Source organism: Sceloporus occidentalis, unplaced genomic scaffold (genome assembly GCF_023333645.1).
Source record: "Sceloporus occidentalis isolate IW3139 unplaced genomic scaffold, rSceOcc1.0.p SCAF_10, whole genome shotgun sequence".
NCBI classification, from domain to species: domain Eukaryota; kingdom Metazoa; phylum Chordata; class Lepidosauria; order Squamata; family Phrynosomatidae; genus Sceloporus; species Sceloporus occidentalis.
Window position 1 is genome coordinate 14,681,284 of NW_028316990.1, and position 27,057 is coordinate 14,708,340.

Genomic DNA, 27,057 nt, shown 5'->3' on the forward strand with positions numbered 1-27,057 from the left:
CACACCATGCACCATATTAGGAATGCTTTTTGTACTAATGTCCCTTACAGCAATAGCAAGTACATTTCTATACCACTTTATTAGTGCACTTAAGCACTCCCTAAGCGGTTTACAAAGCGTCAGCTAATTGCCCCCAAATAAGCTGGACACTCATTTTAGCAACCTCAGAAGCATGCAAGACTGAGCCAGCCCTGAGCCCTTGGCTGGTATCGAACTCGCAACCTTGTGGCTTGTGACTGAGTGGCTGCAGCGCAGGCATTTGACCACTGCGCCACCGGGGCTTTTATAAATCCTAATTACCATCTATTACTGAAGAGAGTGCTGCTGTATGCTTTTACTGTGCTGGTAGTCTACCTTAAAAGCTCTGTGTGCCTCCTGTTGCATGCTGGGATTTGGAGTTCGAGGAAAGGCGTTTAGAACCCTCAGGCAGAGAGCTCTTAGGCCTCGCTGGACTACAAACTCCGAAATGCAACGGGAGGCAGCTAGAGCCATGAAAGCGAAGAGCAACACTAATGTAGCATGAGAGATAGGCCAGCGGCCGGAGGAAGAGGCGGGGACGGCGTCTTAACCCTCGGCCCTTTGGGAGGCAGGGAGAGCCGGGAGAGGACCAGGGACCGCCGCCGCCGCCCCGGAACTTCCCTCAGCGGAGGAGCTCCTTGAGGCCCGGCCGGCGCTGCTGCTGAGGAGAAACGGAGCAGCCACGGTCCCTGCCTCGGGTACAAGCTCCTTCCTTCCTTGGCTGAGGCGGGGAGGGAGGGAAGGCTTGGGGTTGGTTCCCTCAGAGGCTGGGGCTCTCTCTCTCTCTCTCTGTCCGTTTTGGGGAGGAGGAGGAGGAGGAGGCTGGGAGGGTCTTTGGGGGACAGAGCAGCTTTTGTGCGAACGAAGTCTGGCCAACAGCTTCTGAGGAATGTGGAGACATCTTTGAGCCTCACTGGGAGAAAGGAGGTGGCAGCCATCAGCTTTCCTAAAGTCTACTTCCTCAGATGCATTGGGAGAGAAGGATCATAACAATAACCATCTGTCCCTGTAGCGCTTTTACAGCTCACTGAGAGAAAGAAGTTGGCACCAGGGGCTTTCCTAGACTTTAATCTGCTTCCTCAGATGCATTTTGATATAACAACAACAACAACAATAGAGACCTTGTAGCATATTTGAGACTCACTAAAAGGAAGAAGTTGGCACCAGGGGCTTTCCTAGACTTTAATCTGCTTCCTCAGAGGCATTTGGATATAATAATAATAGTAATAATGATAATAATATAGAGAGATCTTGTGGCCCCTTTGAGACTCACTGAAAGAAAGAAGTTGACAGCAGGAGCTTTCCTAGACTTTAATCTGCTTCCTCAGAGGCATTTCGATATAATAATAATAATAACAACAACAATAATAATAGAGGTCTTGTAGCATATTTGAGACTCACTAAAAGGAAGAAGTTGGCACCAGGAGCTTTCCCAGACTAAAGTCTACTTCCTCAGATGCACTTGGATATAATGATAATAATCATGTGATCCTGTAGCACTTAAAACTCACTGAGAGAAAGATGTTGGCACCAGGGGCTTTCCTAGACTTCAGTCTGCTTCCTCCAATGCATTTGGATATAATAATAATAGTAATAATAATAATAATATAGAGAGATCTTGTGGCCCCTTTGAGACTCACTGAAAGAAAGAAGTTGGCACCAGGGGCTTTCCTAGTACTCACTCTGATGCATTTGGATATAATAATCATAACAATAACAACAAGAGATCTTGTATCTCCATTGATACTCACTCAAAGAAATTAGTTGGCGCCAGGAGCTTTCCTAGACTTCAGTCTGCTTCCTCTGATGCGTTTGGATATAAGATTAATAACAATGTACAGAGACCTTGGACCCCTTTGAGACTCACTGAAAGAAACAAGTTGGCAGCAGGAGCTTTTTAAGACTTCATTCAGCTTCCTCAGATGATTTTGGAGCTTCAGAGAAGATGCCAAAGCCACAGACGCTGCAGAAACGCCAGGAATAAACTCTTCTAGAACATGGCCACATGGCCCCCAAAACCCTCAAAAAGCTATGGATGCCGTCCATGAGAGCCTTCGACTTCACATGATCTAATATTTGTTTATAGTATTTGTATCCTTACTCTTAGTCTCAGAGCAAATTACAAAGTATGGAATGAGGATTCCTGTCCGCAAGATGATAGTGTACTTTATGTGACCATGGGGAAAATGAATGGGTGGGGAATGAGAGGGAAGGTAACCCCAAGTGTAAGCAGGCCTCCCTCAGTCTTTCTTCTACCCTTCTGTATACTGTCAGGTTGGCAGCTGATGGAATTTGGGACCGTTTCCCATAGATGTAGTTGGGCAGGTAAGTAATACTTTGGTCACAGGCTCCTGTGGGATTGCAGTGATGAAACAGGACCATTGTTCATTGAGGGACTAGGAGGATCACCTCCATTGCTCTTTCATGATGCTCTTTTTAACTTGTTCCATTTCAGGAGCTGCTTCCAAGTGGAAGCAGCAGGGCCAGGACCATGCCTCCTTCCAAAGATGTTGTGAAAATCGCAGTCCAAATGATGGGGGCAATCCCTCAACTCATAGAACTCAATCAGGTAAGTGCGTTCCACCTTCTCATTCTCTGCCTGGGGCTGGGAAAAGTTCACCAGCTTAACTCTAAGTATACTTTGCAATAAGGGATCTTGTAGCACCTTTGAAACTAATTGAGGGTATGAAGTTTGTCTCATAAGCTTTCATAGACTGGGTAGTTAGTACTTCATCAAACCTAGTCTAGAAAAACTTATGCTATAAATTTCTTTCTCTCAGGTAGTCTCAAAGGTACTAAAAGATCCTTTTGCATACTGAAACAGATTAACACAGCTGTGTTTTTTTATATGTACTACAAAGTCAGACTTCTGGTGATTCATGTATCTGGGCTGGAACCAGTTGGCTTTGCTGGCAAGTGTGCACAGGTCTGGTGTTCTACTCGTTGCTGAAGTATTTATGTGCTGTTTGCTTTTAATTGCAGGCCAAACCATTGTCTGCAGTTGTGAAAGAGGTTTGCGACGCGTGAGTAACTGTTACTTTTCTCTGTCATCTTCAAGCTCAAAAAATAAGTGAATCCCTGGTCATTGCATAGACCCTTTCCAGGTGAAAAATTGCACCTTTGCTGTTTGTGTATATAGTTCCTTCCTATGACACGTAAGGAGCTTCTTTGCTCACCTTTCCTGTGGGGTGGAAATATATTATTAGACTATTACCATGTTGCCTGAGGAGCTCCAGCTTTGTTGGCTTTTCCTCATTTCTGTCTCACAGAACTCTGACTGGTGATTGATCTCTTATATAGGTGGAACCTGAATAATTCAGAGCGTTATGCTCTTCAGTATGTGGACGGCCAGCAAGCATACATCACAGAATCGGTGAGTGTGTATGGTATATTGTTGGGTGTAGTGTTATATTTAACAATTAACTTTGTCCCTGGAGATAGGTGTGGGCTGGCAGAGGAGAAACTAATGTGGTCAGCATAAAATCCAAGTTGACTGCTACAGGAGGGAAAGAACACCTACCTAAGAAATACATCTCTCCATCCTTTCTCTGTCAGCCACCAGCAGGTTAATCCAGTTTACAGTGGGACCTTGGTATCAGCTGGGATTTGATTCCAGGATGCTTTGTGGATAAGAAAATCCATGGATGCTCAAGTTCCATTATATGCAATGTTGTAGTAAAATGGTGTCCCTTAAATATAATAATGGCAAAATCAAGGTTTGTTTTCTGGATTTTTTATTTGTTTGTTTGAATATTTTCAAGCCATGGATGGTGGAATCTGTGGGTGCAGAATTCATGACGTGAGCGGCTTACTGTATTTGCAAGCTAGCAACTTATCTACAGTTTATCTACAACCTTATCTATGAGTTTGATCTAGACTCTTTAAGTAGTTCACTTTCTAATTTATTAGTTATATTTATATCCCACCTTTTTTCCAATGAAAGTAAGGTGATGTGAGTTGCTGTTCTCAGTTCATCGCCACAACAAACTTAGAAGGAGAATTAGGCTGAGAAAGAGTAACAGGAACAGGCTCACAGTGTGTTTTTATTGGGGACTAGAACCTGGATCTACCAAGTCCAGCATTGTATCTACTATACCACAATGGCTATTTGCACATTATGTCAGATGCAGAGTTTTAATGGTGCTATTATTTTCATTTTTATCCTTCCTAGAATCGTGGCGAAATAAAGAATGGGAGCATCCTACAACTGACCACTGCGCCAGTAAGTTCTGTTGTAGAATTGTAAGACCACAACAATTTTTCCAGTTCTTCAATGATAGAAGTATCACAAACACATGAAGATTTGATTCTCTTAATATCATTTTTACTCAGCCATATCTGCATCTTGGTACTGTTTTACCACTGTATGAATTAAGAAATACTTCTTATGTTTCACACTATAAGAGTTTTCAAACAATACAAAGAACGTTAATTTTGCAGATTGTTTTTCAATCCTTGTATCAAAAGGAAATTAAAAAACATAATACTAAAATAGCACAGACTCTTTGTCATAGTTTAGCTTTATTAACTTTGGAACTTGTTTTCTTTAAATATTTGTCAGATAAACAAGTATTAATTAAACATAAACAGAATAGCCATATTCTTGTCCAAGTCTGAGTTAATGGTTAACAGTAAAACGTATCACATGTCATTGCTGAAAACACTCTCCTTTGGAAAAAGACATTGAAGTGTTTAGAGGTTCAGCCTATTTGTAGTTGCATTATTTCTTACTATTGCAGGATGTCAGTTCTTGCCAGATCTTAGTGGCTTCAGGCAGAGTTGTCTAAAGTGGTTCATAAATGCCAATTTGAGTTTTAGCTTGGTGTTTTAGTTGGTGGTGAAAGTTCTGGTTTTTGGAAGATGGCTTTCTTAACATATTCTTTGTATACTGCCCTTCTGGATGGAATTAACTATACCTTATTCCTATTCACAAATAGCTTTTTTCTTGCTTCATCACATTTAGTATGATCCTTTTCTAGTTAGTTCATAGAAAAGTTTAATAGAATCATAGAACTGGAAGAGATTTCAAGGGCCATCCAGTCAAACCCCCAGCCGTACAAGAATACACAATCAAAGCACTCCAGCCTCTGTTTAAAAACCTCCAAAGAAGGAGACTCCACCACACACCAAGGCAGCATATTCCACTGCTGGAACAGCTTTTGCCATCAGAGAGTCCTTCCTAATGTTGTGGTGGAATCTCTTTTCCTGTAGTTTTAATCCATTGCTCTGTGCCCTAGTCTCAGATAACAAACTTACTGGTAATTCTCAATTTGACACCTCTTCAGATATTTAAACATGCCTATCATATTACCTCTTAACCTTCTCTTCTCCAGGCCAATCATACTCACCTCCCTAAACCGCTCCTCATAAGGCATGATTTCCAGACCTTTCACCATTTTGGTTGCCCTCTTCTGGACACACTCCTGCTTGTCAATATCCCTCTTGAATTGTGGTGCCCAGAACTGTACACAGGTGAGGTCTGACCAAATTAGAATAAAGTAGCGCTATTACTTCCCTCAGTCTAGATACTATACTCATATTGCTGAAAGATTTACTAATCATAAATCTTTCAGTACACAAGAAAACTTTTTCCGGTGTAGTGTTTGTTTTTTCAGTCATTAGTAGTCACTGCTGGGCATTTTGAAAAATGGCTACTCATAGTAGGGTTAGTGGTCAGAAGTACCTCAGATCCTGAGATTTTTGAGTCTACACCTAAGACTTTTGGATAGTCCCTAGTGGCATATGGAAGGAGAAAGAGGGAGGGAAGAAGTAGGATAGATGAACCCCTAGATAGCCATCATTCCAAAGCAGTGGTTGGAGTGTTGGACTACGACTCTGGAGACCAAGGTTTGATTCCCAGCCTGGCCATGAAACCCACTGAGTGACTGTGGACAAATCACAATCTCTCAGCCTTGGGAGAAGGCAATGGCAAACCTCCTCTGAACAAATCTTGCCAAGAAGACCCAATGACAGTGTCCTCTTAGCGTTGCCATAAGTTGGAAATTACTTGAAGGCACACAACAACACCAACAACACACACACACACAATTAGTTACAGTATTTATAACTAGAGACTTCCAGATTCTGATTTTCAACTATGTTACACTATGATGTGGCTTCAATTTCCACTTCCTCTTTTCTGTTAATGCTGTTTGGCGTCTTGGTTTCTGTTTCTGCTCATGCTTCTAGCCTAGTGTCACACCCTTTCTTCCCCCTCTGTGGCACATTTATTAGATAAGAACCAAGGAAGCCCTACTTTTTGCCAGCTTTACCAGTTAGCTTTTCATTTTATACTTTGAACTGTTCTTTTTTTATACTTATAAATGTGTTGTTATTGAATAGTTGTAGAAATTTGCTTATTTTTCTTCAGTATCTGAGGTATTCCCTTAATTTGTTTTATTGTAAGCTGTTTTAGTTGTCCTACATAGATGCAGCATGTAAATATTAAACTTAGCACTGTACCCAAATTCCCTAGGGCTGCTATACAGTCAGCCCTTTGGATCTGGACCCCCCCCCTGCAGACAACAAAAACCTCAAATCCTGTTCTTCCCTGTTGTGGTAGACATGCTTGTGACTGCGCTGGTGCAGATATGTGTACGTGCCACCATTGGGGAGAGTGGGGCGGGGACATCAGCAGATGCTCCAGTCCATGGATGGCAAGCCCGCAGTTGAAGAGAGCCGACTGGAGAATACATGTAGAACCCATAGCTCTTGGACTGGACCACTACAGAATAGCAGCTTTATTACAAATGTGGCCATATAATCACGAAACACGAGTGTAAGTTCATCTTTAAAATTCTTCTCTCATAGGATCAAGAGGCAGCAAAGTTACATGGTGGGATTCAAAGCAACAATCTGGATGTAAAATCTGACTCTTTGAAGAAGTTGGCAAGTCTATCCCGGGACGTTGCTTTTGCTCAGGAGTTCATTAGCAGGAATGGTCTCAACCAGCTTTTTCTCATTGTGGAAGAAGATAACATGTGAGTATCAGGGGGGAAGGAAAGCTTTGAAGGCACCAGTCTCTCTGTAGAAAGAGCCAGATTGTTCTCTTTGGCTAAGTCTGATGCTTCTTTCTTGCCTCTTCTCAGAATCTTTTGTGCAGTGTGCCTTCCTAAGCGATTACCTAGTATGTCCAATTCAGAACCTAAGGGGTATTGCCAGACAGGGCAGCCAAGCAGATCAATCATCATAGCAACAAGAATTGCTTCTTCCAAGCAACTTGCTCCTTCCATGTTTGGGATCTGAGTGAAATCTTTTATGCCACAACTTCCAGAATTTTCCTCGCTTTAAAAAATGAAAGGACTTCAAAGAGAAGGCTCACAATACTGTCTTTCCTCCATGAGCTTATTCCTGTGTTGGTCTGCTGGTCTGTGGAGCATGAGACCTTTGGAAGCTCCTGCTAGTTTTAAAGTTTAGGGACAGCAGATTCATAGGTTCATGGGTCTCTTTGTCTGGGACACTGCCTGACTACAGAGTTGGTGGCACAATAGTATCTACATGACATATAGAACAGTGTATAACTTTCTTGTAACCAAATGGAGGGATATCATTGTTTTGCTCCATCCATGATTTAATTTGTTATTGTTGTTGTTCTTAATGTTTATATCCCACCTTTTTTCCAATGAACTCAAGTCAGTGTACACATCTCTTCTCCCCACTGAAGTCTTCCAACAATGTAATCTGCCTTTTCAGGAAGTAGCAGGGTTGTTGTGTTCATGAGTTTCACTAATAGCCCTGCACTTTATCCCAGAATTTGTTAGTATATGGCATTCCTCCTTCTCTTCTTCCATTTTAACATCACAACAATCCTATTTGGTAGGCTAGACTGGGACTGCAAAACATTAATAATAGATGTAAAGGAATACAGGTGTTTTTACTGACAAGAATAAAGCATGCATATTGTGTAAATAAATCATGGACAGTTTCCTATTGTATCCACTTGCCAAATTTAAGATTTCTGGTCACAAAAGCAAAGGATTGGCTGAGCAAAATTCTATACCTTCTGTTTTTCTCAAATCTCTCTTCACCTCTTCTTGGAATTTGAATTTATACAAAACCTTCCTTTTCTCCACTGCTCTTTTTCTCCCTCCCTCCCTTTCCTTTTTTCTCCTTCTTTCTTTCTTTTTCTTTCCCACTCTCTTTTTAGGTATGTCTAATGCATCATTCCTGTGATTTCTGGGTGTCTGTGTCCGAGCTGCACTTTGGCCCTCAAGGGTAGCATTTCTGGGACTCTCTTACCCTGTTTGCTGTCTGTTGCTCCAGTATAGGGGAGATTCTAGCATATGCTCTGAAGGCCTTCGTGGAGCTGATGGAGCACGATTTTGTTTCCTGGGAGACTCTCAGTCCAGCTTTCATCAAAAAGGTAATAGCTACCTTGGTATATGGTTCCAAGTAGACCTTGTCTCTAGACCTGGAGCTAGGAGGTTGTTTAAAACAAAACAAAACAACACCTTCAGAATGTTGCAGCCAGCATGCTCATGCTGACTGGGAAATTCTGGCATTGTAGTTCAAAAAGTAACTTTTCTGGGCTCTGTTTTAAAAGATATAAGTGGTGCCATATATGATAGGTTTATTTTGATTCTGAGCATGGAAGAAAAAGGGGGCTTAAATATACAGGGGTAGTTTTGCATTTCTGTTAAGGGGGCATATTTAAGGTGACATCAGATATTTGACAGAAAACAATATTGTGCTTTGCCTCAGACAGCATAATACCTGGAGCAAACCTGAAGCAGAGAACTGCACTTTTCCATTGCCTTCTGTTTACAGTGATAATTTACTGTGATGGCTTCCCACCAATTCTTGGAAATCACATTTCTGTCCTTGGGGAACCTATAATCCCCAAGATTCCATGTGATAGGTTAGAAACATTACAAGATGTAACTGTGGACAATGCTTTGCTTTCTCCACCCTTAATCTGTGTTCCTTGTTGCAGATTGTCAGCTATGTCAACGTAGTCCCAATGGATGCCTCCATCCAGCAGATTTCACTGGCCATTTTGGAGAACATGGTGCCAACCAGCCGTTCTCTGTTTGAACTGGTCAAGCATCAAGTGACCCTTGAGCGCCTCATCTCCCTTCTGCAAGTGTAAGCACAGAACAACTGTCCTGTTTCCAGATGCCATTTTTAGCCTCTATTTCTATCCTTCTGATATTAACTGAATGGATGTAAGAAGAAACATACATTCCATCACAGCATCTGGGTCTGCAATACATATATATATCCCACTATGGGGATGGAGAACCTGTGGCCCTTCAGGTATCGTTGGACCACAGTTCAAATCAGTCCCATCCTGCATGGCTGCTGGACAGGACAGATGGAAGCTGAAGCCCAGCAACATCTGTATGGCCACAAATTCAACTGCCATGCCTTAGGAAATCGTTGAAAACCACTGTGGTGTAGGGAGTAAGTACTGGGCTTGTACTTGGGAAATCTAGTCCTCACTGAGTCATGAACCTCCCTGGACTAATTATTACTGCCTCACTGGGTGGTTATAAGGATAGATGAGAGAGGAGAGCCACGTAGAACTAATTGGAGGAGTGATGGGAAAAATATATAACTGATATTAAACATGTAAATAAATAGGCTTTATAAATTTGATTAACACAGCAGGTACACAACCCCATTCAAGCATCTCATCTGATCATGTACAAAACAATGATGATCTCATCTGCTCTGTTATCTTTCATAAGTTTGGTGCTCCACTGCCTGTTCTCTCATCCTTTGGTATCCTTCTCTTCTGTTTTCTGGCCCTGAGATACAGGTATCTGCTGGTTTGTTGTATCAAGGTTCTTGTGGGTCTGTGGCAAGCTAGACAAGCTGGTGCTGTCCAGATATTGTGTACTGCAGCTCCCATCCACTATAGCAGCCATTGCTAATTGTGGCAATTGTAGACCAAAATTTGGAGAACATAGGCTTCTCTCTGTCCTGGGAATGTATGAAGAACCTGATTAGATCATACCAAATGTTCATCTAGTCCAGTATCCTGTTTCCTAGAATTTGGAAAAAATTATTGTTTTGGGCTGCTGTTCTGGGAGCTGTAGTCCAAAAGAATAACCTTCCCAAGTTCTACTGTTTCTTCCAGTGACCACCAACATATCTTTAGGAAGCTTACAAGCAAGATACAAGTATAGCAGTCCACTCTCATTGCTTTCCTTCAAGGGCACATGCTACATCTGCAACTGAGTATTGCAGGGTGGAGGGCTCTCCTCCAAATTCCAATCACCCCATTCCATTCTCTTCCTTTGTACCACGGCTCTCAATTCTGTCCCTGCATTCTGTGCTGATCCATGAGCACATTCAGTTCTTACTGGGCTGTTTTAACTCCCTCTAAAGATCCCCCCCCCCCCCGAATTTTGGGAGATATTTCTCCATACCTTGCAATTCCCAGAAGATAACCACCTTCTTAGTATGGGCGGATGATGCCATCTCGGCTCACAAGCAACAGTACTTACTGGCTGAATACTATAAATAGAGAAAATGACCATTGCTTTTGGAAACTGAGGTTCCATTTGGCTTTGACACTGAGGGGCCTGGGTGAAGGTCACAGGGGCTGTGGTGAGATACCATAGTCGCTTCTGGTATTTGAATGATGCTCATCCTTTGCTTGCTTGCTTTTTTCCTTCTAGAATGAATCAGCAGCTGCAGTTAAAAGCCACAGCTCTTCTTATTGCTCTGCTTCTTAATGCCAGCGAGTCAGAGAGGAGGGTAAGGGGGATCCTTTGGTCCCATGCATTTGTTTGTCACCAGGAGGGATGGAAGAACTGGGAGCCTTGACTAGGTGCAGAACAGGAGTGGTAATCATATAGCTGTCTAGCTACTGTTGCACTGCAAGCCCCATCAGCCCTAACCAGTAGAATCAGTTGTGAGGAATGCTGGGAGTTGCAGTCTAGCAACATCTGGGGGGGCTGCTTGAGTCCCAGACTGAGGAAGGGTCTGACTTTCTACATGAGGTGGGTGGAGCCATCTACATCTTCAAGGTGTGTGTATGCATATCCACATGAGACAGAGAGAGAAAGAAACAAAGCGACAAATAGCTTCATCCTTCTGTCCTCCCAGTCTCTCCCAAACAGTCCTGTAACTAGAATAGGTGTACTTTACTTCCACCTATCCCATGACTGTGTGTACAGGAGCTACAGGATTGTTGGTAGACAGGAGGCATTTGATTGAGAGGGAGAGAGCGGACACCAGTTGAGTCCCAGCACCCTGCTTAAGGGATGATTGGGAATTGTGTGGCCCACCAGATGCTGAACTGTAACTCCCATTAGGCCTAGTCAGACTAGCTAGTGGTGAGGAATGTTGTATATGCAGCCCATCATAGGCTCCATACTGAGCATTATAACTTGTCAAGAACAGCTTCTTTTTACCTTGTCTTTGTCCCCAATGAGTGTCCTTGGGTCTTCATTTGTTATTCCCTATTTACAGAGGGGGAAATTGAGACTGAGAGATAGTGGCCTGGAAAGTGGAAAGAGGCTTATCTGTCGCATGCACACAAGAGGCTTACCTGTTGTTTCTGAGAAGAAGAGCTAGCAAGCACAGGGGCTGGTAAATAGCAACTGACCAATTTGTTGGGGAAAAATAAAGGTTTAGATCCAAACCAAGCTAATTGAACTTAGGTCCTAGTACAACCAGTGACTCTTACATTAATATATAGTTAACTTTTTCTATTGATTTTAGGAAAATCAAAGTTAATCTAACTTGGTTTGAATTTTACCTATAATAATAAAGAAGTAAGGGTGCCAAATAATCTGTGGAATTCAAGGACCAGTCATGGTGGGAAATGTTGGCAATTGCATTCAGAATTTAAAACTTGAATGTTTGCACAGGAACACATACACAGATTCAGCTTAGATAAAAGGAATATGGTGCAGTAGGAATGAGACTATCTTATTGCCTCTTTTCCATTTCTAGGACATGATGGAATATCTGGGGGAGAAGAATCTCAGGCAATTTATCCATAAGGTGGGCATGCAGGTGACATGTGTGTGCATGTGTATGGGGTTCCTTGGTATGCATGTTTTTGTCCCAGACTCTTTGTTTTATGTGACTCATGTAGCTCCAGCGTGCCCTTTACTTTGATTGCACATTGCTGCCTACAGCTGCCCTCCCACTTTTACCTTGGCAGATGGACAGGTTGTCTGTACTGTATCTTGTTGTGGGGAGCTGGAAGATCTTATCAGAACACAATAGTGGAATAGTGCTGGTACCTGACTGATAGAATCAGCCAGAATTGGGAAAAGTTTTTTTCTTGGACTAAAACTTCCTGAATTCTCCCAGCCATGTTGTAACTGACCCTACAGAGGAAAGGGTTTTCTGGGTGCTGTTGCCTTTAAAAAAATAACTTGTCTAAGCTCCGGAAACACCTGTGCTTCTCTGTGCCTTCTGTAGAATATTGTCCATGCATCAGAGCCAATTGGAGATGAGATGGCCCACTATCTTTATGTGCTACAGTCGCTTACGTTGAACCTATTAGAGCGCAGGATGAGGACTCCAATGGATCCCTATTCACAGGTTCTATTTTCGTTTCCCTTTTTCAGGTTTATAGTTGTGTGTGTGTGTGTGTGTGTGTGTGTAGTGGGGAAAGTACTAAAACCATAGGATTCCACCACTTTGAATTCCTGGCCCAGTCCATGGGTTTGAGATTTTCTGAAGTACTGTGGTGGTGGGGGGGAGGAAATACACCAAAGCATGTTTGATATGTTAAGCATATCAATTAGCTTACTTGCTGTTCACCGCTATGATCTTTGGAATAGCGGTATATAAATTAAAAAAAAAAAAAAGCACTGGCTTGCTTTCTTTCCCTTGAGCATCCTTGACTTTTCCTTTGTATTAAATCATGATGGGACAGGAAGAGCCATTGTTCCAGTGCTGACCCTACCATTATCCAGAGCAAGGCAACCACTTTTAGCTGTTCCCTGTGAATTTTCTAGCGGTTCCCTCAGGTAGAGGAGAGAACTGTACTAGCCACACAGTCTATCTGGGCAAATTAACCTTCTTCATTATCCCATCTTCCAGCTGAGTTACTCTTTGTACATGAACTAAAAAGCAGGTGCCATCTTGTCCTTTGTCTCGGACAACATAATGCCTTGGGGCAGGTCCGCATAGCTCTGTGGAATATAGATTTAGCTCAGGCTTCAGAGAAGCCACCAAAAGGGACTGGTCTTTTAAAAATTGGGAAAGCCTCCTGACGTCTAGCAGAGGAAAGAGAAGGAGTAGTGCTTCTACCTCCACCCCAAAAGCCTGCTGCATATCTTTTGTGGGTGCAGAGAAGGAATCTTCCCTTTTCTGGCAGCCTTCCTAGTTTCCATGCTTGGAACTGAGGAGGGATAGAGCAGTCCAGTTCTCCCAAGACAGTCCAGCCTGTATGCTGTTCTTTTTCACTCATGGCTGTCAGGTTGAGTGCTTTGCATCCAGGAGATCCTAGGTTCAGACCCTGGCCTTTCCAGCTGACCAGATGTACTTTGACTATATTCTTTGCACAGGAACAGAGAGAGCTGCTTCAGTCACTGCGCCATGCGGCCTTTGTGTCCGAGAATGATTCTTCCACTGGCAGTTCAAATACTGAACGTCGGCATTCCCTTTGCTCTAAGGAGTTCCGCAAGCTAGGCTTTGTGGTGAGGTTTTTAACTTTTGTGAATATTTTTATTGAAATTTTCTGCTTCATATTACAAAGAGAAATAGCGTAGTCTATTAACAATAACATAATGCAACATTCAAAAAGATAAACACAAAACAACAAAACAAAACATAATTTCACTATACATTTCAATAACATAGTACTGAAGAGTCCCATTCAAAAAGGATTTGTCTAAAATCTCAGCAGGGAAGATGAAGGACAGCACAGAGGAACCTTCATGTTGGCATATTCAATAAAGTTAAACCATATGTGTTCAAAAGTATCTTTTGTTTTTAAACCTCTGACTTGCTTTAAATTATAAGTACTGTATATACTCATGTATAGAAATTTTGTAAGCTTTTCTGCCAGTGCAATTGACCAGACTCATTCTGGCCATAAATGTGTGGATAGCTTTGCTAAGTGTCTTCCAGTGCTGGGCTATTTCTATACATGCTGCCAAAAGTAAAAAAGACATTACTGTATATACTTGATTATAAGTTGACCTCATGTACAAGTTGAGGGCAGATACTAGGACACAGAGCAATGGATTCAGGCTATAGGAAACGGGATCTACATAAACATTAGAATAACTTCCTTGCAATAAGAGCTGTAAGGATGAGGAGTGACTGTTAGTGGGACTACAGCTCATATATCAGAATACATGAGCTGTAGTGGCTCTAACAGTCACTCTTTATATTTCCTGTTTATGTCTGCAATTTTAAGGGCTAGAAGCATTTTCCCATAAAGTAAATGCTGCTGTTTGCGTGCCATTGCCATTTATAAAAGTCTGCAAAGTACTATGCATATAGAGGTTCATTAACATTTTGCCTATAAATGTGTTCATCTGATCTTATGTCTCCAGATGCTGCATTTGCATTGTGTACTTTCATTCTGAGAGTTTTTCTATTTCATTTGAGTTTTTGCTCAAAATACAAAAGACCTAAAGTTGTATTATATTTTCTCCTTTCAGAATAATAGTAACCCTGCAATGGATTTACACCGCATTCCTCCAGGACTACTTGCTCTAGACAGCATGGTCTATTTTTCCAGACACTTTCCAAGTGCCTACAGCAGGGTAACTTAAGGACTTCTTTTGCTTGTGAAGCTGTTCTTCTTTTCTGATTAATTACCACATTCTGGGTTCTTCCAGTTAGCAAATAGGACAGTATATTCATAGCACACCTTTTGAATTTTTCCTGAAGCTTTATTTCTGGTTGCCATTTATAGGAAGAATTCTAAACTAGACAGAAAAGTGTTATGATCTAACATTGTAATTCTTACATCCTAAATACAGTTGTTAGTCCAAACTAGAAAAGACTAGAGAAGACCCATTGGACTTATGTATATTTTGATTTCCAGATGATTTGGTTTAAATTGGGACTAATTCAAGTATATATTCCCAACACTGTCGTCATTCTGCAAATCAATGAACACATTCTCCAAATCTAGATCGTTATGTAGCAAAATGATACTACCCAGACACATTTTTCTCTGCAAAATATTAAGTGGGTATGAAGCTTCTCTGTTTTTCTAATATGTAGAAGACAAGACTGGAAAATGACAACCTGTTCTGGAATATGCTATCTGAAACAATTGCTTTGTGTCACATCATGGTTGGGCCATTTTCTGAAGCTTCTGGTGGCCTGAGAAGGTGATAATATTGTTTTCCCCCCTTCCTCTTTCTCAGTTCATTCTTGAAAACAGCAGCCGAGAAGATAAACATGAATGTCCATTTGCCCGGAGTAGCATCCAGCTTGCTTTCATGCTCTGTGAAATCCTTCATGTTGGGGAGCCTTGTAAGTATTTTTATTCTCTCTGTATGCAGTGCTCTTTCTCTGTCTAACTCAATGAACACATTGCAACCAATCAGCACCATAGCACTTCATTTTCCAGATCTGAGTTATTAATCTAAGAGCCCATACAGACAGGCCAAAATAAAGCTGCTTCAGATCACTTTGGAGGTATGCTGTTTAAGTGATGCATGCGTCCTAAGAGTCCAGAAGCTGTGCCAAAGCCAAGCTCCAGCCCTTAGGACTGGAGTGTGGCTTTGGCACGGCTTCCAGACTCTTAGGACACATGCATCACTTAAACAGCATACCTCCAAAGTGACCCATAGCAGCTTTATTTTAGCCTGTCTGTATGTGGCCTTAGTTTTACTTCTGTACTCACTCCAGATTCACTCCCTCCTTTCACATTCCCATTCCCATGAAAAGCCAGACAGTGTATGACTTTGGCTCACACACAACAATTCTCTGCAGATGCTTATCCTCCCTTATACCTCCCAGGCTCCCAACATGGCTATAGCATAACTAAGTAGAACTAACTCTAGCATGGCAGAGGAAGCCCTGACGTGCACCTCTGACATCCACTCCCGAATATAGCTTCTCCCTGCCCATAAAGCTTCAGATTTCAAAGCTAGTGTTTTAGGTTTAGGAGTTCTAGGTTACAATGCCAGTCCTTAAAAATAGGAATGAGAAAAAACAAGGCACACTTGAAGTTCTCATGAATTCAATTGAGATGATTCCAATGCAGAGCTGGGTGTTTAAATTAACTGCCTGGAAAGACAGAGGGGGTATTTTTCTAGCTGACACAGCCTTTAAAACTAATCTTGTTCTGAGAAACTTCTGAGTGTCTAACTGCTCTGAATTTTATTCAAGAGTACTCTGGGACCTCTTGCTTTACTTTCATATTTGGAAGTCCAGAAATAAAATGAGGAAGAAGAAGAAAGAAAGGGGGAATAACCATACAGCCATTATGTTGCTCCATTATTACAGGCTCTGAGACAGCCCAGGCCTTCTATCCCATGTTCTTTGGACAAGAACATTTCTTTGAGGAACTCTTCTGCACCTGCATCCAACTGTTAAACAAGACCTGGAAAGAGATGCGTGCTACACAAGAGGATTTTGACAAGGTGAGGCCTAACTATGAATGTCAGTGTACTGTATTTTAAAAAGAGGGTAGCTGATCCCTTTAGTTAGATTGGTCAGATATGGTTTCCATCTGGTTGGAATTCGTTTCATCACGAAGGTGTATTTGCTATGTAAAGAACATGAAGGGATGTGATTATTGAACAACTAGACACTGAAGTCAAATGTTGTATGTATGCAAAGAAAATATGCCAGTGCTTGAATCATAGAGGAACAGCGTAGACCTGGGCTGCATCTGCACCGCAGAAATAATGCAGATTGGCATCAGTTTAACTGCCATGGTTTAGTGGTATGGAATTCTGGGAATTATTTGTTGTGGTGCCAGAGCTCTTTGACAGAGAAGGCTAAGTAGCTCACGAAACTACAGTTCCTTGAATTCCATAGCTTTGAAGCATGGCAGTTAAAGTGGTGTCATACTATATTATTTTTGCAACATAGATGCAGCCCTGGTTCCCTTAGCTACAGGTTATATATGGCTAAAATATAATACAATCCAGTCCAAGCTGGGGTAAATCAAAGATGAAACATGCAATTTTTATTACAGGGCCCCACTTTGCTGGGGTGAGTGTCATTGGCGGAGCTTTCAAGGATGATGTTACATTCAGGGTTAAAGGATGTTTAAAGGATGTTGTGACACCTCAGAGTAAGCAACTTGCATGAGGAGGTATGAGAGCAGACTCAAGATTTTTTATGCCCCAGTCTTGGAACTCCCTCTTGAGATTCCATCCTGACATCAAAATGGAACATTTTAAAGGCAGGTCTTTGGTCTAGAACTCTCCAATAACTCCCCAAGTTCTCTCTACAAACTCACACTGGAGCTATAGCTGATGTTGACATGTCAGCTTTTATTCATTGTGGAGTTGTTTCAGTGCTGGAGCTAAGCTCAAGCTGTTGTTGGTGTAGACTTTGGCCTGGTTTCTCCTTGGATAATAAATCTGTTGGTTCTTCAGCCTGAGTCTATATCCAGAACCATGACACTGTTATGTGATAAAAGAAAGGCATTTGAGTGGGCTGAAGAGGACACTGCTGTCTATTTCTGGGATGACTCTGTGATTTTTGCAGGTGATGCAAGTAGTTCGGGAGCAGATCACCAGAACCCTGGCCTTAAGACCCACTTCACTGGAGCTCTTCAAGAGCCGAGTGAATGCTCTCAACTACAGTGAGATTCTACGTCTCCGGCAGACAGAACGAATGCACCAAGAGGAGATCCTTGCTGCACCAGTCCTGTGAGTAAGGAATCTTACTGTTTTGTGTATGCATGTGTGACCCAAGTGCTGAACTTTATGCAGTCAATATTAGCCCTGTTCAGGAGTTCACTGCAGATAAGCTTTTGAAATTTTAGTTTAGTATTGTTTGATAGTCTTCTATATTTTTATTACGTGTTTTTGTCAGTTTTCTTTATATTATAATGTTGTTGCTGTTCGTATTTTATTTGGATAATTTGTTTTACATTTGTATTGATTAGTTTTATATTTGTATTACTCCTTCCTTTACCTGTATACATATTTTAGAGTCTATGTCATCTGGCAGGGCTCAGTGTTTATATGTAAAGCACCATGTACAATGATTGTGCTATATAAATAAATGATAATAATAACAAAGAGAAGGAGTAGTAGTAGTAACAGTTACCAGCCAGTGGATTGCAAAGGCAAGCTCTGGCCTGGCCAAAGATCTCACATAGAGAATATGAAGGGTTTCCAATCTTGAGAATGATTCTAAATAAATCCAGTTGAACTTCATTATATTTTTATCCTTTAATTTGTTTTTGAACTTGCTTAATTGCTTGCTATGGTTATTTATAATTTTTGTTATGCCATATCTATATATATTTGTGCAAATAGTTCTGTTCACACTTTTGTGTACTACTCTAGAATTCTTTGAGTGAAGGTGCTTAATGGCACTTTGCCATTTAGTTTCTGGATATACCACATTGTACCAATTATGTGTCTATCTCCATTTCCTAAAATTTGGAACAGGTCCTACTTAATAGTGGTTCCTTTCCTATTGAATTTTCTTGGTTTAAAAAAAAGTCCCTGCAGTTGTCACAAGCATCCAAAGATTTACAGAATTTATGTATTATTATTAATAATAATAATAATAATAATAATAATAGCTAAAGATCATTCAGTTTCATGGCTGAATGTGGACCTGAATCTGGAATGTTTTGCCAGTATACTTAACCAGTATACCACCATAGAATGTACTGTTACTTCTTCCATTATGTTTTTGATCCAGAGAGCTGAGGGAGCGGCTGAAACCTGAACTTTTCAAGCTGATCCAACAGCAGAGACTCCTGCACCTCTGTGAAGGGACACTTTTCCGTAAAATTAGCAGCCGGCGCAGGCAGGGTAAGTCATAGTGCTGCAGACCAAGTGGCCCACTCAGCTGGGGCAAGGAAAGGCATGTTTCTGAATATTACGAATTAAAAAAATATTAACCCTGAAAGGTGCTCATTTCTAAGCACGTTGAGTGATTTACAAGATGAAAAGCAAGCATCAGGGTGAGAATTTAGTTCAAGAATAGGGAGAAAGTAAACCATGACCTACTAGTAAACCAATGGGTAATTTTCAAGAAATTGACATGGATTTCTCATTCCCAGTTTTTAACAACAGCTCCCCACTCTTACCTGTACTATTGAAATGAAGAAACCTTGGGGATTTTGTGTGGAAGAACTGTCAGTTCCATTTAGCTTTGGTATTCAAGACCACCTTTTATACTATATTACTTTTGTACTATGTCTGGTTGGTGGATTATAACTGTAATCAGTTCTAATAGCAAACAAAGTAGGTCCCTCAAGCCTAATGGCTGTCTATCTGATAAACCTCATGACTATCTAGCTCTAGCATTGATCCTTGGGAGGTTTCCCAGTGATGCTCTAAGACTCTGAGTTAAACTCTGCTGATCAGAAGATAACTATCCCAACAACCATTTCTAGATGATCTTTGGATTAGCTTTGGTTCCCATATGAGAGAAAAGTGAGATAGAAATTGATTAAATAAATAAACCTGACTGCACGAGAAGGGCAGATAATTTATTTATTTAGAATATTACACCCTTCAGGCAACAAGGCTCCCAGGATGGCTTATAAATAATTAATCTGACAGTTCCCTGCCCTTGTGTCTAAGTAAAATATGAAACAATAAGGAAGAGGAAATGTCAATGGAGGAAGGGATTAAATACAGCAGATGGTGGCTGCCCTTTTATCCCTCATAGACCAGAGCAGTGACAGATGGAATGGAGGGAGCGTCTCTCACTAAAAGCAGCCAGTGTCTGGCTGCTTTTCTCTTCCACAGAGGGCAGAGCAATGGCAGTTTGAATGTGGGGAGAGGGCTCTCACCAGCTGCTGGAGCCAGTTATCAGGTGCACCTAGAGTTGTGTCTAGCTTCTCTTCCCTGCCTCAGATGCCAGAACAATAGCAATGGGAATGTGTAAAAAGGAGTTCACAATGAAGGTCTGCCTGGCTGCTCCTCTCCCTCAGATTTATAAGAACTCTGTTTTGTCTCCACGCTTGGGGCACAGAATTTGGAAATTAGATTCCAAAAATATTGCTTAGACAATTCAAAGGGCAGAGAGGCAAAAGCTTGAATGTCTCAGGTTCCTTACACTTTGCTTTTGGAATGCAGAATCTGAGGAAAGTTTTGTACTGTCAGCAGTACAAACTAGAAGCAAGAATTCCATACTGCATCTCCTGCTAGAGGGGCTCTTGCGTTCATCATCTATATTCTGTGACTGTTGTCTTGTTTCTTTTTGACAGATAAACTCTGGTATTGCCGTCTTTCCCCCAACCACAAATTTCTTCACTATGGAGATATCGAAGAAGGCATAGAAAGCCTGCCCATTGAGAGCCTGCCTGAGAAAGGTACATGGTCCCATCCTGTCTGTATTCTTCAATATTCAGGAACAGCTGTTTGAGGTGGAACAGCAAACAATGGTGCCAGAATCTGCCCAAGTTAAGTTACAGGACATACTGCCTAAAGTCTAGTTGTTTTGGCAAATGAGGCTAATTTGTCTTTCCATCTTGAACTGTGAAAATATAGTAATAAGAAATTAGATAACTAACAGATTTTGCCCTGTCATTACATTCAAAATTCATTGCTTCATGCATTTCATTCTGCCTTACAACAGGGCCAGCCTTATCAGTTTTACAACTTCTAGGACAGTTGGCAAGATTGCTTTTGTTTTCTGAGTTTCCAGTTACAAGAGGAAAGAAATAAAAAGAGGGAGATATACATGTGTAGGAATGAAAAGAAAGAATCTGCAAAAAGACAATTTGGTTGTTTTGGGTCCTTGTTTAGTATTTAGTGCAGGAAGGAGCATATTTGTCAATGTGTAGCTCTTTGTATGCTAAGGGAGTATTAAAATGGGCACATTATATTATTATTATCTATGTTTACAGTTCCTGTGGCAGACATGAAAGCGTTGCTCATTGGCCGGGAATGCCCACACACAAAGGAAAAGAGCTCTGGAAAGCAGAACAAGGTCAGCCTCTGTTCCAGCCCTTCTTTCCAGTTCAATCCTATCCAAATGGAGATCCTCCAGACTCCTTATTATCTTCAGCCAGGGATAATGCTGGCTGCAGATGATGCTTGTTCCCATCCATCACATCTGGAGGGTTCCAGGTTGAGGAAGATGGCTATAGCCCTTGAAAACAGAGGCTTGTTCTGTGTGTATGTATACATACACAATTACACACATATATGAGCTCCTCCCACTTCTTGATGTTATATGTCCTTGCAAATTCTTCCATTGTTTTAAATTCCATTTGAAAATGTTAGTGTTTATGGTAAAATGGAAAAAAATTAATTAAAACATTCATTTGTTGATGTAAATAATTTCAATTAAATTTGTCAAATTGTAATCCATTATATTAATTGGTCATGCATTAGAAACTTTAATTTTAAATTTTAAAAGCCTATAATTGCCCAAACCACACACACAAAGCAAAAAGTGTTAATTATTACATCATTAATCTTTAAGAATTAAAATAATTGCTTTTAAAATTAACATAAAATTTCAGAAATTAAGAGTAACCAATTCATTTTAGCACATTATTTCCAGGCTCTGATTTCTACAACCACATGAGCCATTCTCCATTAATGGCCTTACCTTTCTGTGGTGGAAGGACTGTGTGCTCCTGTGAGAAAAGGGCCATGTTAATGGCAGCAGTGCTGCTGGTAGGGTCTCCCATGTCAGACAGGTTTTTGCTGAGGAGCCAGACTAAATTTGCCAAACAGCTACTGAACAGCAGTAGTAGTGAGAGGTTACACTGGCAGAGGAGCTTTAAGAGACAACAGCAGAGGCACAGTAACTTAACACTTATTAGTACTGTGCAGAAAGAATGCAGGATCAGACACAGAGAAAGGAGGCATAAAAATTGGAGGGAGGAACATTGCCAATTTAAGATATGCAGATGACACCATATTACTACCAGAAAATAGCAGAGACTTGTTTTTGTTGTTGTGTTGTAAGCTGCTCTGAGTGTTCCTTTTACAAAGGCAGGATGGAATATAAGCATCTTAAATTTAAAAAGGAAATAAATAGCACAGGAACTACTTTCATTTCTCAAAAGTTGGCACTGAGGCTATGATACTGATGGGCAACATTTAAAAAACATGTAGCCTGTCCTATAATATTTGGCACAATGTTTTCCATGGAAGATTCCTTAGCTTCTTAGTGGTAGGAAACCGAGACGCTTGCTGAGCAATAAGAAAAAATCTGAGGAAGCCAGATAAAGAACCAGGGTTATGCAAGGAAATGGCAGCAATCCCAGCCTTGGATTGTTTTTATTTCCTGAGAATTCTGTACAAAAGTCAAGTTAAAGTTCCATGTGCCAAATTGAACAGGCCTTTATGCTCTGTCCTCACAATTGCCTTGTGAAATGAGTGAAGCAGAAATGGGTGATTGACCCAATGAGGTTCATGGCTCTATGTGGAATAGAACCTGGATTTCCCAGGTCCCAGTCTAATACAGCAGCTACTACACCACACTGGCTTTCAGTAAATAGCCATCATGGGTAGTACCTAGTGGTAGGTTTATCCTCCATAAGATGACCTAATATCCTGTAAAAGCTATTAAAGTGAACATCCATCATTACATTTTGTGGTTGTGAATTCCATTTGCTAAAGTAGTATCCTTTCCCATCTCTTTTTTTGCCTTCCTTCCAGGATCTGCTGGACCTTGCCTTCTCCATAAGCTATGATGTTGGGGAGCATTTGAATTTCATTGCTCCCACACGGTACGAAGTGAGTAGACTCTCTGGAACTTTTCTATCAAGAAAACATGGAGGGGTTTTTTTAATTGAAAAAAAGTGCATGCTCAGTAAAACTGAATTTGGGACATAAGAGCAGGGACCACATTGTTGTTATCTGCTTTCAAGTTGATTCTGACTTATGGTGACCCTAATGGGGAACTTATTATGGGTTATTTTTTTACAAGATTTATTCAGAAGGGTTTTGCCTTTATCTTCCTTGGGGCTGTTGGATACCTCACTGGGGGCTTGCTTCCCCACATGGGAACCAGAAAGTCTTTCTATAGTTTCCTGCCTAAAAGGAGCAGGTGGGAGGAACAACTTGTCCTATAGGATATTCAGCCCTCCTCTGCTCGAAATGAAAATGTCATGGGGTAAATACCAATGTTCCTTTTTCTTGTTCCTCAGTTCTGCTTGTGGACTGACGGCTTGAATGTCCTGCTGGGCCGAGAAATGGTGAGTGAACGGACACAGAGTGACCTGGATATCTTGCTATCAATGGAACTCAAGCTGCAATTGCTGGATCTGGAGAACATCCCCATCCCAGATGCCCCGCCTGTCATCCCGAAGCCCCCCAGTAACCTAAACTTCTGCTATGATTTCACCCATATAGAACAATAAGGGCTGCCTCTGGTTAGCATTTCCTGCCTTTAGTCTCGATCACAGGGTATGCTACTTCTTTAATGCTCTAGCACAGTTTGGGTGACGCTCCAAACTGGATCAGGAATGTGCCATGGGCTTCCCTCTCTCCTTTTGTCTACCATTTCCAAGTTTTCTCTAACCTTTTTTGTCATGACATCAGAATCAGGCCAGTGATGATAAACACTAAGCTACCAATCCATTTAAAACTCAGATCAGGTTTGAGATCCGCTTTGACTATAGAATAACTAATTCAGACATCACAGCAAAAGAAATTGCAGCAAACCACGCTTATCAAAAAGTGGGGAGAGAAAGAATTGTGCTAACCTATGGCACATTAAGCCTTGGTGTGGGCATTATTTCAAATCATAATCCGAAATCAGAAAGTTTGATTCTTTTTTAAAACAGACAAATGTGCATATGTGTATATAGCCTTAGATTATCTTTTTTCTTGTAGCTACACAATTTGAGATAATCACAGAATTTCTAATAGTTTAATCTGAATTGCCTTTTCAGCCCCTTGAGACCATAATAAGAGATGGGGAACAGAGTTTAATTGCTATCATCTACCCCTGGCTCTCTACAAAGCCACATCTGTGACAAGCATTAAAAAGTTACAGGGAGCAAGAGAGTGCTTGCCTTCTACAGATCCTGGGTTGTGCTCTAGAGACCTTATTCCAGGAATGTAATAGGCAGTCACATAGATGCTTCAGCCTGGTAGGGAAAGCTAATGCTTTTACCAGCAGATTTCACTGTTAGTTCTTTAAGGAGGCTGTTTTAATCATATAGCTCACCTATTTTATGCCAGTTAAGGGAACTTGGAAAACATAGGTAGGTTTCTGTCTGCTGCCACATGTGAGACTGGTAATTGTCAGAAGTGTTGCAAAAGATGAAAAGGGAGAAACTTTGTGTTGGTAGCATATCTAGTTAGCCTGAGCATTGTTCTGGAGGATGGTGAAGACTCTGCATCTTACTGTTGGCTCTGACTTCCTCAAGACAGAATAGGAACACAAGAAGAGTTCTGCTAGCTCAGACTGAGGTTCCAATTGTTCCAGTATCTTTTTAGTCACAGAAACCAATTAGATGCCTCTATTCACTTATAATCCTTTAACTTGTTAACCTTTGACCGAAGACTCTACCAAGACAAAAGTTGTCCCTGTGCTTTTCCCAGGAAGAAAAGCAATCAATCTTCCACCCCAGTTGTTTTGTCCCCAACCAGTTTTTCACCCTTTCCTTGATTTTATGTAGCCTGAAATTCTGTTGATACTTTCCTTGCCTGTTGCTCTGTTTTGCAAGGCAGAAGCTAGCACTTTACATAACTGGCTCCTTGCTGTATGGGAAAAGTGGGCCATATAGGTACATTTCTGATCTTTATAAGTAACAGGAGAACTAGTGAAGCAAGACATTTTGTTCAAAAATTGTAGCACCAGCTTTCAGGGACCTTTCTTTTCATTATCGCTGCAAGCAGCGTATGGAATGGGAAGAGGTTTCTGATGGCTTTTCTTCCAAGAATGCTTTTCTTGGTAGGCTCATAGAAGCCCTTATTTTAGGGAGAAGAGCTCTGAACATGAATCAAACTTTTCTTGAAAACTTCTTCAGGATATGTTACTTGTAATGTATTCTTTATTTTGAGTGATTTCCTAAATCCTTTCCAAACTGAAGGTGGATTCTATGACTATCCAAATAATTTTTCTTGCTGTCATATTTACTATGCCTTATACTTTTTATTCTGCTCTTGCCAGTCATAAGGAATAACAAGGAATTGTATAGGCACTGAAGCTGCATCTGGCCACTGGCCACCGGCTACTTTCTTGTGCTCCCCAGCCTTAAAGACTTTACCTGGTATTGCTGACATACTTTTAATATTGTCATCCTCAGAAGAGGAGGTAGAAACTTGTTTTTTTAAAAAACATGAAAGCCAAGAATCTCCAGAAAAGGAAACTTTTTGCAGACACGCTCCCCCATCCAGTGATTAAGCAACTCATGATATGCACAGTGTCTGCTTGTAGTACTGCTGAAGTAACTCATGGAGTGAGTGGTGGTAGCAGTAATGTTCAGTATCCAAGAAGGAAGTTTGGAGGAATGTGTATCAAATGAGTGGGAGATTGGCTTAGATTATTTACTGGGCCCCTTCCAAATCTGTGATTTCACACAGTAAAATGACTTGGGCCACTACCAGAATGTGACTGTTCCTACCAGCTTCTTGTAAGATGGACTTCCAAAGACATTTCTGCAGTCATTTGGGAGCTATGATGGTTTCAGATAATACTCTCATGAAGAGCCGTTTTCTTAGTTCCTGGTTAGCCACTTGGGAAGGCAAATGTGATTGTTGTTTTTCATGTGAAGTCTCTCTATCTGTGCGTGTGCATACACACATACACACACATACTACTTTTTTTGTACTTGTGGCAGTATTTGCCTCTTTCGAATGAGTCCATAGCACTGGATTTACCATTTTCCTTACCTCCCTTGTTGTGCATTAATTATTCTTGCACCGCTGTAAATGCCCACCGACTTAAAAGGAAACCTCAGTTTCTTTCTGTAAAGGGACTTCCTTCCTGCTCAGGTGCTTCTACTGTTAATTTGTTCACTGTGGTACTGCCGTTGGCAAGAAGACCTTAATAATTAAAAACAACATTAAAAGGAACAGTTTTCACTTTGGTGTTACTTTGAATGGTGGAACCTTTGGGATGGCTGCGTCCATGCATTGGAAAGGGGATTTCTTTGCCTGCTGTGGCAGATTGAAGATACATGATGTTTAGCATGTCATAGCTAGGCTCAAGGAAGGCCACTGAAGATTTTCCCCAGGGGTTACAACTTATGGCCCTCCAGAGGCTGTTGGTCTGCAGTTCCCAAGAGCCCTAAGTAGAATAGCCAATTGTGAGAGGTGCTGATGTCCATATCTCATTTCCCTATTTTTGATTTTTAGAAATATTTTTCAAATCACAGCAGCAACTGCTCTTGGAAATACACTTGAATGTCAACAGCAGCAACTCTTGAGAGATTACTGCTAGAGTAGCCCAGCTGAACACATGGAAATTGATAGGAGCTCAGAATGTTACGTTTGAAAATGAACTGATAGTGTTAAACTGTAGAAAGTGGGACATTTAATTCATTTATCATCAGCACTAATATTTGCAATAATTTAATTAGTAAATTATCATTTGTAAATTCAATATTTAAGGTGTAACATTAGGGAAAACTGTATGAGAATGGCATGGAAGTTGTTACTCTTGAGCATAGGGGCACATTTTGTCATTGATTCCTCCAGAAAGGGTTTTGTTTGTTGATCCTTTCCAAGTTACTTAATTCCAGCCTAAAAAAAATTCTACATGGACTACTAAAACCATAATATGATTGTTGCTTACAAATGTTGGGGATCCAACATGTCTGGGAAAGGTTGAGGATGAAAGGCTGTCCTAAAGCACGAGATCTCATCTTAAAGCTTCTTCAGTTAAGTGTGTCATTCATCTCCATCTGTCCATTCTTTCCTCATCCTCCACCACCATCTCTGTGGACACTTCATTCACTTTTCAAAGGCCCTGTTTGTTGAAGGTTAATAAGGAATGAGGCATTCTTTGGATTGGGGAGAGGAGGAATCCACCCAACTTGGG

General features: G+C 41.1%; 1 protein-coding gene across 2 annotated transcripts; it reads left to right on the forward strand.

Annotated features, from left to right (window-relative positions):
• The first annotated feature begins 591 nt into the window (after positions 1 to 591).
• On the forward strand, positions 592 to 26,090 carry LOC149305957 (engulfment and cell motility protein 3-like). Of its 2 annotated transcripts, XM_089539880.1 has the most exons (21): positions 592 to 716; positions 2,474 to 2,587; positions 3,001 to 3,041; positions 3,319 to 3,391; positions 4,190 to 4,240; positions 6,829 to 6,998; positions 8,281 to 8,380; positions 8,951 to 9,102; positions 10,644 to 10,722; positions 11,926 to 11,976; positions 12,403 to 12,525; positions 13,497 to 13,628; positions 14,601 to 14,705; positions 15,318 to 15,426; positions 16,405 to 16,541; positions 17,620 to 17,783; positions 18,793 to 18,905; positions 20,312 to 20,416; positions 20,954 to 21,036; positions 22,722 to 22,799; positions 23,213 to 26,090. In XM_089539880.1, the coding sequence occupies exons 2-21, from the start codon at positions 2,510 to 2,512 to the stop codon at positions 23,423 to 23,425; spliced, it is 2,157 nt and encodes a 718-aa protein (XP_089396006.1). In that variant the 5' UTR covers positions 592 to 716; positions 2,474 to 2,509; the 3' UTR covers positions 23,426 to 26,090. The 2 variants fall into 2 exon arrangements, with proteins under 2 accessions (XP_089396006.1, XP_089396007.1); XM_089539881.1 differs by lacking the exons at positions 592 to 716; positions 2,474 to 2,587; positions 3,001 to 3,041; positions 3,319 to 3,391 and adding an exon at positions 5,352 to 5,490 and having other exon boundaries at positions 4,193 to 4,240.
• Positions 26,091 to 27,057: the final 967 nt, after the last annotated feature.